General features: G+C 43.4%; 1 protein-coding gene across 1 annotated transcript in view; it reads right to left on the bottom strand.

Moving 5' to 3' along the window:
* The window catches only part of RNF121 (ring finger protein 121), a 74,541-nt gene extending 61,196 nt beyond the window's left edge, over positions 1 to 13,345 (bottom strand). Inside the window, exon 1 of the mRNA XM_033120143.1 lies at positions 12,943 to 13,345. Coding sequence (XP_032976034.1) covers positions 12,943 to 12,989 — 47 coding nt within the window. The 5' untranslated portion in view covers positions 12,990 to 13,345. The remainder of the gene's footprint in view (positions 1 to 12,942) is intronic.
* Positions 13,346 to 13,498: the final 153 nt, after the last annotated feature.

Here is a 13,498-nt window from a genome sequence, read left to right as displayed (position 1 = left end):
GTAATCTGGTACACTGTCTGTGTTCAATGATGGATGTTACATAATGTTAAGTGCTTTGAAGACAAGAGTAACGCCTTACTCATTCAGTATCCCCCTCACACATCACACCTAGCACTAGACACAAAGTACATGCTTTGGAAATAAGCAGAGACTGAGTAATTCTCTCTTGAACAAACAAACAATGGGGACGATGCTGCAGAAGTATCCAGAGGAACTCAGAAAACCATCTGAAACCAACAGCACTTACCGGTATATATTAGCTACTATCAGTTACCCTTGAGACAGCAGTTGCTCTCTGAGAAGAAACAACTTTTGTATAAAACGTTCCTGCAGTGGCCCACACTCAGAAGTAGCTATCAAATGCTCCATCACTTAGAATAATGGCCCCCTCCCCTCCATTCCCTTAGCCAGTGGGAAACAGCAAGCACATGACAGAATCGTAAGTTATGTTCATTCCTAGCAGTGAAGGAAACTTGGGCTCTGCTTAGCATGCCTTTTCTCCCTAAAGAACTCGGAACTTGATCCAAAGAGAAGAGACAGGCTGGCATCGGGACATTAGAGACGGAGAGCTGACAAAAGTGTTCCATTTTTTGTATCTACTAAGTTAGAAAGTGGCTCTTTCTCATAAAAGAAATGCTAACATGAAACCCTTTGTGATTGTTAATAACCAACAATAAATACTTTCCAAATTTAATACAACTAGGACTGAAGGAAGCTTTGGGGAAAGAACACGGCTGATTGTACCAGAAGGCCTAGGTCAGTGGGGAAGGAAATGTGTCCACCATCTCTTACTTTCTATTACGCAAGTTATAAAATTAATACAGGCTCTTCAAACCTCATGCCCTTCTTGCCAGTCACTGTGTTACCTACCCAAGCTCAGAATCTTCTGTTGTCCCAATTCTGCCTATAAGAGGAAGGAAGAACTCCTCAGTAGGCTCCAAAGGCCCCCCAGGAGAGCACTGGAAGTGAGCTCTTGTGGCCACACCAGGCCACGATCTGACCCGTCTGCCTTGCCCGGTTCACCTTCTCTGCCTGCCCCCAACTCCTCTGGCACTTAGCACACGCTCCTCTGTACTATGCATAACACACCAGAAAGCACGTGCGCTTTGGAATTAGATCAATCTGAAAGCCCTACTTGCTTGAATTAAGGCAAGTCTTCCGGGCCTCTTTAATCCCTTCTCCATTTCTGTCCCCAGAGTGATCTTTCTAAAATGCAAATCTGATCCATGTCACTCACCTAAGTGCTTAAAGCTCTTCTGTCGCTAATCATCTACTACACATAAGAATCAGACTCCTTAGCACAGCATATACTTGCGTGATCTTGCACATGCCTCCCTGTCTAGTCTCCCTACTTTCTCATTTCTCCCCACCTTCTACTCTGATGTCCAGTAACAGTAAACTGCACACAGTTCCGACAGCGCCATTCTCTCCCTCTCACTTTGCACATGTTGTTCCTCCTGCCCAGAGGACCCTTCCCTTCTTTCTTAAGCTGGTTACTTTCTAGCCATCTTTCACACCAGCTCAAGTGCCACTCCTCCTGGGGAGACTTTCCTGATCCCTTGCCCACCATTTCTGTGCTCCGGGAGAGCTCTGTGCCTCTCAGTATTACAGCAGTTGTTACATCTGTTTATTTGCCTGACTCTTCCACTGGACCATGAACAGCCTGAGGACAGGGCCTATGTCCTCATTACCCTTCACAGCTAAAACAGTGCCTGAGTAAATACTCGATGAACAAACAGAATTCTCTCCCATGCACATAAGGCTGGCATAGCAAACAACTTTATTAATATTTTAAGCTGACAACATTGTGACTCTGAGTGCCTTACTACTGTGTTTCCCCGAAAATAAGACCTAACCGGAAAACAAGCCCTAGCATGATTTTTCAGGATGCTCGTAATATAAAATAAGCCCTACCGTATTTCCCCGGAAATAAGACGGGGTCTTATGTTAATTTTTGCTCCAAAAGACGCATTAGGGCTTATTTTACATTACGAGCATCCTGAAAAATCATGCTAAGGCTTATTTTCCGGTTAGGTCTTATTTTTGGGGAAACAAGGTAACTTGCTTCAGGTAACAATGGTGTGGTAGAGCCAGGATAAAAAGCCACATCTTCAGAGTTCCAGACCTGTGTCCAGACCTCTCCTGTAAGCTCATATTTCCTCCAACTGCCTCATTAACACCACCACTTCGATGTTTAAATATCACCTCAGACTTAACATGGCCAAACAGAATTTTCCACATTTCCTCCCTTCCCCGCAAAAATGTCTCCCCTGGTCATTCTTATTTCAGTACATGATACCATCAAACATAGTGCTGACAATTATCAAGTCAAAGCAAAACAAATCCAAAAACCCTGCAAGTCAAGCTTGATTTTCTTTCCCTTACTTCCCATACTCAATCCAACAGCCAATCCAAACCATGTTTTAAGTTCATCCATTTTTCTCAGTTGTCTCTGCTGCCACTGCCCACCGGCCCCCAACACCAACACCATCTACTGCAAGTCTCCTAACGTTCTCCTTGAATGCCCTCCTACAATCCATCCTCCTCAAAGCACCCAGAAAGATCTTTTTAAAAATGCGAATCAGCTCCCTTCACTTCCATTTATAAAACCATCCAAAATCTTTTCACTGTACTCTAACCAAAGTCAGCATGTTGAGCAGCGTCTACAAGGCCTTGCAGAGCTGAGGCCAAACTCCCTGACCGCACAAGGTACAGCTTTTGCCTGGGTCACTATGCTTTAGTCATATTGGCCTTCTTTATGGCCCCAAGACATGCCTAACTCATTCCCATCAACTTGAACTTGCTTCTCCCTCCACTTAACACACGTTTGCTTCCAAATCTTCAAATTGCCAGGCCTTCATTTTTCAGGTCTTGATACCACGTCCTCGGAGGCTTTCCATAACCACCCTATTTACAGTAGCACCTCTCCTCTAGCTGTTCTCTATCACATCATCCTACTGTCCTCAGAGCATCTGTCACCATTTGGAGTTCTCTTGTTTGTTACTTATTTGTTATCTGCATTCCCCCATTAGAAAGTAACCTTCACAAGAGCAAGGACCTTGGAAGCCTTGTTCATTGCTGAAGCACTGGGACCTCGAGAAGTGCCTGACGCATTTAAGTCACAAGCGTCTGAAGAAGGAAAGAATGAATAAACGATACAGATTACATACTCAATAAATGCTTGATGAACGTGTGAGTGAATGAATTAGGGAGAGGGATGGAAAGGGCAAAAAGGCAAGTGGAAGCACTGCTTTTCCACATTTTTATAGCCGCTCACTTTTCTCCGTCCTCACTGCCTTGGTCTTGCGCGGATCCCCTCCTTCGACTACTGCAGTACTCCCAACGAATTTCTTCTCCTTTTCCCACCCTGATCCCTCCAAGTACAACTTCGACATTCCTACCACACTTGATCATTCTGAGACACAGATCTTCACATGGTACAAGCCCAAGCTTCTTAGTATGTTGTTAAAAAGGCCTCTTCAACCTTATCACTCACTGCCACCTCCCTACATTTAACCTACACTCCAGTTTTACAGAAATTCTTATCGTTTTCAGAATATTCCATGCTGTTTAATGCCTCCAAGACTCTGCATATCTTTTCATTTTGCTGGTCCGCTCTTCACTACCTCACAGACGATCTAACTCAAAAAATCCTCAAGAACCAACTCAAGCATCTTCTCTAAGTCTTTAAAGAGTCCCCCAAGCAGAGCTAATCCCCCCTCCTTTGTGTCACACGGTATATAACTCACGCTTATACTATACAACAATTACTCGTTTCCATGTCTGTCTCCCCCCACGTGCCTGTCAGCCCCGAGAGCAGGAACCACAACTTCATCTTTGTGTCCCCAGCACAGTATGTCACACACCTAGGCACCCAGTGACTGACGACTGAAGGAATAAACACATCTTAACTCCTGTGCCAGGCATTCAGTCAGCCTCACGTTGGCCTGACCTATGTTTCTAGATTTAGCACCTAGTCCTCTCGTACTTGCTCATCCCCACACACACCCTTCTTTCTCTCATTTACTTGGGTCCTTTATCCTATGCGCTCCATCTCTAGTGAAATTTAAATCATCTGTTAAGGCCCAGCTCAGATGGCTCCCTCTCCACGAAGTCTTCTCTAACAATACCAATGAAGGGATTTACTTCCTCCACAGCACTTTGTGTTTTTCTACTGATAAGGTATTTAGTACTTATTTTATAATTATACCCACCTCCTATTTTTCTAACTAAATGGTAAGCTCCTTAAAGGCAAGAAACATGATTTAGTATCTTTTCTCTCAATCCAAATGCCTAACATTAGTGCTTTACACAAGCAAGCCATTACTATTAATATTATTAATACTATTAAAATAACATTATTAATATTAATAGTATTAATAATAATGTTAATATTAATACTATTAATATTAGTGGAGAACAATATGCTTGAGGATTAGAGAGTTCATGCCTCCATTCCTTCACATATGCTTTTACCTTGGTATCCATATTGTAAACTTTTACTCCTCTTTAAGAATCAGCCCAATGTCATATCCTCTCTGAAGTTTTCCCAGACCCCCAATCCACCTAAGCACTCCTTCCTGTGGTAGCTGTGGTACCCTGTGCCACACTACATTGTCATTACCACTGGATGGATTTGTCTCCCTACTAGACCATGAACTCTTTTGGAGAGAGAGATTCTCTTTATCCACGTGTGAAGTCCCAAGACCAAATAAAGTATCTGGCATACTTAAATGCTCAGTAACTATATGGTGAATTTTGAAAATAGTGAATCCATGTTATAGAGCAGGGGTGTCCAAACTATGGCCCGCGGGCCAACTGTGGCCCGTGATCCAGTTTTTATTGGCCCGCAGCAAATTCCAAAAATATATGTAGTTTACTTAAATAAACCAGGTGAGGCAATACGTACTTCACCTCGAGTGAGTGGCCCGGCTGTTTGTGTATTTTACCGCATATGGCCCTTGGTGAAGAACGTTGAAAAAAGTTTTGACACCCCTCTTATAGAGTATGCCTGAAATACAGGTCATGGTGTCACATCACCACATTCAAACCCAAGCTACACAACCTTGAATAAATTAATTATCTGTGTTCAGTCTTCCTTATGTGGAAAATGAAGATAATAATAGTATTAAAATAGAATTAAAAGAACTAATGCATGTAAAATGCTCAGCACAGTGGCTGGCATAGGCACTAAAAAAGTTAGTTAGCTATTATTATCATTAGAACAGAAAGAGAAAAGACTGTTTCTGCAGGGCGCTAAATAATAGACTCCAGAAGAGGTTAAGCTCAATCCCATGGGCACTGGGAGGCGTTCTCTAGTAAAATGTCACTGGAGGCCTCTTAAGAAACAGAAGCATTCAGTTATTGAGAACACCCTACTGGAAGGGGGAAGGGGGACAGAGGCAATGCAAACCTTGGCAGGGCTTCTGCTCCCTGCCTCCAGCTCTCCACTTTCCCTTTCCCCACTGTTTGCCCAGGGCCCTAGTTGCCCAGGGCCAAAAGTCCCACGGCCATACCTCTACGTTCACTTGGGAAAGCTGCACCTTAGAGAGAACTGATGAGTTTATGTTTACCTACAGATTTCTGAGTTAATAAATGACTTCAAGAAGGGAAAACACAAAGAAATAAAGCGGAGATGAGGGGATGACGTCAGCTGGATTATCCCGGGTTGGCTTTCATGGAGTAAGCTTTCAGGCCACATCGCCCCAGGGGGATTGAGCCTACATGCCCCAGAGGCGTTCTCTAGCAGCACAAGCGCCTCTCCATGGGTCAAACATACAAAGAAGCGGGATCTGGGAAAAGGTACAAGGAGGACCTTATACCTTTCAAAAAGTTGAAGGTACAGAAATAAGAATTCTAGCCCAGTTTGAATATTGCAACAGAGGTATTCAAACAGGAAACAGACTTACTGTAGAACAAGTTCCCATATCATCACTGAGTGATCACTTACTGGGGGCGTTCGACACGGGTGGATGGACTGAAGAGTTAAGTTCCATAAACATTTGAATATCTACTCTACGCTAGCTACTGTGAGAGAGTAGGTGCTGGGACACAGAGATGAAAAATAACATCATTCTGTCCCCTCAAGGAATTCACTGCCTAATGGGGGAGACAATGAACACAGCATGGTAAGTGCTGATAGAAATCTATATAGGGCGCTATGGGGGCAGAAAGCAAGGCCTCAGATACTGAGTTTATGACTCACTGGTAAGAAACAATATGGTATTAATTTAAAACATGGAAATGCTTCATAAGCAGTTTATAAGCATATATTGTCAAGTGCTATTGTGTTATTACCAGAACAGAGTAGGTATGTCACTTAACCTTTACAGTTTAGTCAACACTCCCTTAATTTTGAGCAGAATCCATACCTACAAGCATTCTCATTTATTCAATAAGTATACTGATGTCTGCTATGCGCCAAGCACTGAGGAATTAATGCACAGAGATGAGACAGTCCCTGCACACAAGGCGTTACAACAGTCCTCTTCATCTTTTCTTCCTCTCTCTGCTACCCCCCTTTATTGACCAGATTGACACCTTAAATTCCTCCTGAAGTAGATAAGTTAAGTCATAAGGTTAATCAAAAAGTGACTTAAAAAGCAAGAGTGAGGTACTGTAATGGGAAACCAAATGGGAAAGACTGTCTGCAGATAGGGTGTCTGCCAGAGCGTAAAAAGTCAAAGGTTAGGGAATCCGAGGTCATGTGTAGGCCTTTTTGTCTACAATTTCCCTGTCACCATTTTTTTCTTCTCTCATCCCAGTATTATTAGTACAGATTATTAACAATAATTACACCTTTCTTCATTCAGTCATTCACTAGTATTTACGGAGTATCTGATAAGAACTGTAAGAAACACAAGGTAGAGTAAAAACACTGGGATCCAGGACTTTCAAAGCTGGAAGAGACCTCTAGAAGGTCGTCTAGTCCAAACCTCTCATTTCCCAGATGAAGAACTGAGGTACAGAAATACCGGACTCTTTCACGAGTTCACATTCACACATTTATTGAATCATACTCTAAGCCAGGCACCACGGACAGGACTTTCAAGGAGCACAGTACTGTGGGAGAGACAGACAAACAGCATGAGCCCAGTGGAATCATCTCTGTAAATGAAGTCCACATTTACACAGTAGAAATGCCTAGTATAGGACAGCATATAGTACTCATACTGCCCAGAGCGGTTAAGAGTAGGTGCTAGAGTCGTCTTGGATTTGAACTCCAGCTCTGTCATTTGCCTAGTTGTATGACATTGGACAAGTTACTCTTCAATTCTCTATGCCTTAATTTCCACATCTGTAGAATGGGCATAACCATAAAAGTAATGACCTTGTAAGGTGGTGGTTGTAAATTCACATAAACCACGTGGCACAGGACCTGGCACGAAGTCAGCACTCTATATATTGTTGTCTCCAGCTCTCTCCTGCTGAGCCCTGCCCTCAGAATCCTCAACACAGCCTTCTATGCATCCACAATCGTTCGGCAATCTCTGAGATAAAGCCAATCTGCTACTCCTAGTCTAGAACCTAGGTCTACTGTCTACTACTCTAGTTTTTCCCACTACACTACACTACTACTCATTTTACATGCCTTAAAAAAATCCAAAGATAAATGGTCAAATATCCAAGATTAAATTTCAGTCACATATGCCTTAATCCCACAATAAGATCTTCGCTTTAACCAAGCATCCCTAAAGAAAACCCCTGGAAACAGGGAAAATTTATCAAATGTCTACAGGGAGAGAACCACAGGAGTAAAAAAAAAAAAAAACAACCAAAGAGTGATTACCACTTTGAAAAGGCAAGAGAGGGGAGAGCTTCCACAGCCTGCCTGTTTACCAAACCAGCTGGGAGGAGGAGGTGTGACATGGACTGCCATTTTCTCCTTGATGCACCCACTGTACCTATTCCAATATCACAGCACCTGTGACACACTGTTGTACTTATTTTTCTACCCCATGCCAGTCTGTGAACTCCTCATCCAGCTTGGCAGTAACAGGCATAGACAGCACAATGTCTGGCACACAGCAGGCAGCAGGTATGTCAGAAAAGTGACAAATTAATAAATGAACACAGAGAAAACCATAAAGGGCAGGGAAAGAAGGTCTCAATGTAGATCTGAATAGTTCTAGAAGCCGAGAGAACTGTGGGCTAGAACCTTAAAGTACAGGTGGGATGTAGAAAGGCATAGAGGGAAAAGGAAAGGTATTCTCAGCATACAAGACAAAACCAGCAAGGACCTGGCAGTCATCAGAAACACAGTACACAGTCTGTTAGAGCCAGAAAGAGCTTTCGAAATGATTTAGTCCAATGGTTCGATTCTCACAGGGATGTGGTAAACAGTCAAGCAAAAAGCATGTACTACTGAGCAGAGGAGCTGGCATATCACAAATATTCACTACACAGTAGCTATAATTACTACTACTCAAAAATGATAATCAAAAACTTACTAAGTGCCTGCTGTATGCCAGGCACCATGCTCCGTGAAGGGACTACAACCCTGAGCAACAAAGACTAGTCCAGTGGGGAAGACAGACGACCATTAAAATAATGCTTGGTAGGGCTGGGCTAGGGGGAGTACAGGGGGGCTGAAGGAACACAAAGTAGGGTTAGCCCATCAGTGGGCAGTAAGAGAAAGCTCCTCGATTTTCAAAGTATGGCCTGAGACACCTGAGGTGTTCTCTGAGTAGTCCCTTCAAGGACCACAAGGCTTCGAAGTGAGATTTTGTTCGAATAAAGGGTTTCATGACTAAATAAAGGTTTAAAAACCACCAATCAAGTCCAATCTCCTCTTTTAACAGGAATAAAACAGGGCCAGAAGAGGTAAATTACGCACTTGAGGCAATAGTATCTCGTTAGTTGCAGGCTGGGATACTTGTTTTGAACTTGAGCTGGAAACTACTCACTGAGGTGCATGATATCACATCATTTTGGCACATGAAGTAGACACATCCAGAATTCACAGGCACTGGCCAGGCGGACGGGCTGGCCCTGACCGGATGTGGAAGTGCTTTCCTACCTTAGCTCCCAAGCCAGCTCTCTCTGTGCCAAGTTCCTCTCAGAGGTTGGCCAGCTACCCCTTTAAGAAAGAACCCACTAGCTCCAGGAGGTCTGCTCTGCGCCTCCTAGCTGGTACCCAGACTTTATACTACTAGCGTCCTCAGCACCCTGTGGTTTGGCAAGTAGAGAAAGAACTGAGCTTGGCCCGTCGTCAGAGCCTGTTTTAATACCCAACCTGAGCTGGTTAGACCCATCTCTCATCTCTCTACCTACCACTTGGCTAATCACGCCTCACGACCAGAGGTTCAGCAGAATCAAATTATCAGTAAATCTAAGGCCCTGCATTAAAAAAAAAACCCCAAAATCAATATTCCTTTAGTTAAACCCCCATTTTGAACCTCTCAGGAATGAAATGTTGCTTCATGTTTTAGAGATGGGACTTTAGTATATAAAAGACAGGGGTAGTTTACTTTGATAAAATGAGTGGGCAGTTTAGGTCTTTAAACTGAGGGGAAGCAAACACTGGAATTTATAAAAATGGGTTCAAATCTAAGTGATACCACTTAGTAGTTGTAAAACCCTCAGCATGTCTAATGTTCTGACCCTCAATTTCCTTGATCGTAAATAGGGAATATTATAAAAGTTACTCACAAATGTGAAACTCAAAATGCTCTTTTGAATCACAATCACTTATCAAGTGTATTGAATCAATGTTCACATATGAGACAATTAAGACCATACAGTTTTTGGGGTGGCCGGTTAGCTCAGTTGGGTAGAGCATGGTAGTCTTAACAAAGTTGCCGGTTCAATTCCCACATGGGCCAGTGAGCTGCGCCCGCCACAACTAGATTGAAACAACTACTTGACTTGGAGCTGATGGGCCCTGGAAAAACACACTTAGAATAAAAAAAAAAGTTTAAAAAAAAAAAAAAAGTTTCTTCTAAAAAAACAAAAAAAACATAGTTTTAAATTACCTATTCCCAGAGTACAATAATGGAGCACAGAATGGAACCAAGGTGCTCAGTAAGGCCTGGGCAGACCTCAGTTGGAATCTGTACTTCCCATTCACAAACTCTGGAATCCTAGGAAAGTTATTTAACCTATCTAGCCTCAGTCTCCTCATTTATAAAATGTGGTTAACACCATCTCACAGGGCTGCTGTTAGTAACAAATGACATAATGTAGGTAAAAGGCTGTAAACGGGCTGGTTTATGGTAGAGGCTCAATAGACAGCAGCCTTTTTCACTGGTAGCCCTCTTTTCCTAAGCCCTCTTTACTATCCACCTCTCCAAAACAAGAGAAGCAGTTAGCAAAGCCTAAATCACCTCAGCTACTAGAGAAAGTAATAGTGAAAAAGACAAAAGAGGAAAGGAACAGTGAATGAACTGATGGCTATTGTTCCAAACTATTTATCATTCGAATGGCGTCTGATATTGAAAAACATAGGTGAAACGCCCTGAAGAACCACAGCACTGTGCTATCTTGTCAAAGCAGTGGCAAACAGCACCACCTGCACTTTAGCTAGGCTATCCATTACCCTTTTATGATCTAGGCTCCACAGTAGTCTCTACCAAGCAGGAAGTGCTACAGGCAGGCAACTCGGATACCACATGCAAATCACTGCTTCTTTGTAAACCCAATATTTAATTTTTCAGCTCAATCCCATCTCTATCATAAAGACTTCACCGATTCCCCCTAGCTGAACCAAGGGCTTGTCTCTTGTGCCCCAATGAATTTGTTACACACTTCCATTACAGCAATTATGTAACGAGAGACTATTTGCATGTCTCTTCACTACAAGTTGGTAAAAATCTTCTTACCTATCTGTGAATTTCCAGTGCATAATACACAGGAGACCCCGTAATTACAACTTAAAGGATGGGTTTCACCCTCTCTTTCACTAGTTAAGAAACAGCTGGGGAGACATTAGTAGAAACTCCTGAGGTCTACAGGACCCCTGTTCGGGGGACAGGGGTTGTTTGTTTTTTTGCAGCTTGAAGGGATAAGTGACTGTTCCTGCTTCTCAGAGTTACTTCTTAAACACAGAAAAAGGACAGAACAAGTCCATACAGAATTTCCATGCAACAGATTACACTTTCTCAGTAAATGAAACAAGTCACAAGTTTCCTGGGATGAATGCCTGTGGTTATATATAAAATTGACCTCTAGGTATGACATTCCAGAAGTACATTATGCTAAGCTCTTAAAATTCTTAAAACAATTAGGGAGGAAAAGCTAAAAAACAAAAATGTATGACATCAAAAATAAGTTCTTTTTTCTTCTGCCAAAACGTTTGCTCTTTATCTCAGTGAATCCTGGTATATGTAACTAAAATCAGGCTCCCTCAAAAGAGAGCCCATGACTTCTAAACCATATACAATAACTTCAATACAGTATTTACCTTTTTTCAAGGCGCTTTCAAATATATCTCACTGAACCACAGCCAACTGTAATCGCAGAAACTTAAAACTGGAAGGGGCCTTAAAGGTCATTCCCACAACCACCCGACCTCACCAACCAAGTGATAGCCAAATAACTCCAGTGATTGGGAGGTATGGATTTAAAATTCTTTTTTAAAAACTTCCCCTCTGCTCAGATTACCTGTCAGTTTCTGTCTCCTCCCCTCACCTTAATGATCCTAATTAGGTCAACCAAATCCTCCAAGTCACCCCATCACCAAGCAAGTCTGCTGTTCAAGTCTACTGCTACTCCCTTTCTCTGGGCCTCATCCCCAGTCCTCCCCAACCACCCCAGCCCCTAACATAACCAGGGCCTCTAAGATTCTGATCCCTTACACATCCCACTGGTCCCAATTCTCTTCCTCCTATTCCTCCCTGTTCATCTGCTGTCATGTGCAAGACCACAAGCACCCCCAGCTATGAATGTATCTTTGGCCTCAGAATCTTTTCCCTTTTCTTTTTCACCTGCTCTCTGCCTCTCATCACTGTCCCTTCATTCCCTTCAAACTCAATTTCTCCCTCCTAGTGATTCTTTCAAGCACCATTGGTAATTAAATACACCAGTTATTAAATGCCTACTAGATAGGTAAAAGGGGCATACACTCTCAAGAAACTCACCCTCGAATAACTCTTAAGTCTAGAAGGAGAGAGAGAAATAGAGACTCATTTATCCTTTAAGACTCAGTTCCTCTGGGAAGCCTTCCCTAGCCCAAACTGCATTGGTCCCCTCTTCTCTTTGCCACCATTACATTATATGTACCTCTGATGCAATGACTAGTCTTCTTGTGTGTTTCCCACCACTAGACTGTGGGCTCTTCAGTGGGACAGCCCTTTGTCTCCCCAGTATTTAGCCCAGATTCGGCACAAAGGTGATACTTAATGTTTGTTAAATGAGTGAATGGATGAATTCCAGTATACAATTATTCATTCATCCATTCGTTCTTTCATTCGTTGACCAGAACTTTACTCAGCATATATTATATACAAAGTAATGTAAGGATAAATAAAACAGCTTACATAAAAATAACTCAAAGCTATAATACTAGTATATTAGCAGTCTTCCCGGCCCGCAACCCAACCCCCACTGCAAACCTAACCTGAGTCCTTTTCCCACAGTGAAAGCCTCACCTTCTCTGGCCGAAGTCCACGCCCCTCCAACTCAAGCTACCTTCTCAGCCCTTTAGTCCTATCTTAGAGGCCCCAGCTAATAATCTCAAATCTTAACACCCCGACCCCTCTGGCTTCTCTCCCTGTCGTTCATCTCCACCCTTGAGGTCAGTGCGAGTCTTCTACCCCCATGACCACCTCCAAGTCCCCGAGTTTAGGGTACCTCTGATATCCCTCTCGGCGCACCCGCCCCCCACTTGGCTCCTTCCCTCTCCAGATCCCGTCTCTCCTAGGCTCCCCCTGCCCCCACTCCAGATACTTCCCTTCACCTCCCTTCAATTTCAGGCTGAGTTTCTCCTCGGCTCTCAACTCTTACCTCATCCAGCTCCCGTTCCCCGGCAGCACCCCCTCCAACCTCCACATCCAACACTGCCGCCATCTTCACAGCTCTCCCCCTCCCCTCAGTCCCCGCGCAAGCCAGCTGCTTCCGCCGCTCAAATGTTCCTAGCCAATCGGCGCTCAGGTTCCGGCAGAGGGGGCGGACCATCAAGATAGGCGGAGACCTGACTGGGACTAAGAGACCATTTACCTGCTTCTCACTTAAAGGTCAAGGAGGGACGGTTCCCAAGCACTTCCAAGCTTCGGCAGGGGAGGTTTCTTGGAAAATGAGAAGTTCGGCTTGTGTTATTTTTAGTGCAAATATTTCACCCATTCTCCCCTTTGGAGAACCGAAGAGAAGAGTCCCTAAACCGTCAACTTTCGCGACGCTCCCTCACTCTGCGCTTCAAGGAGTGAGGTGTAAAGTCTAAGGACTACATTTCCCGGAATGCATTGAATCTGACCCTGAAGTTTTAATTCCGCTGTCTCGACGGGATATTTGTGGTGAATGAAATATATGTAAAACACATCAATGTATTTTACTGATCACAGTA

Source organism: Rhinolophus ferrumequinum, chromosome 11, assembly GCF_004115265.2.
Source record: "Rhinolophus ferrumequinum isolate MPI-CBG mRhiFer1 chromosome 11, mRhiFer1_v1.p, whole genome shotgun sequence".
NCBI classification, from domain to species: Eukaryota; Metazoa; Chordata; class Mammalia; order Chiroptera; family Rhinolophidae; genus Rhinolophus; species Rhinolophus ferrumequinum.
Note: the sequence above shows the minus strand (reverse complement) of the source record. Positions and strands in the feature narration are given on the sequence as shown.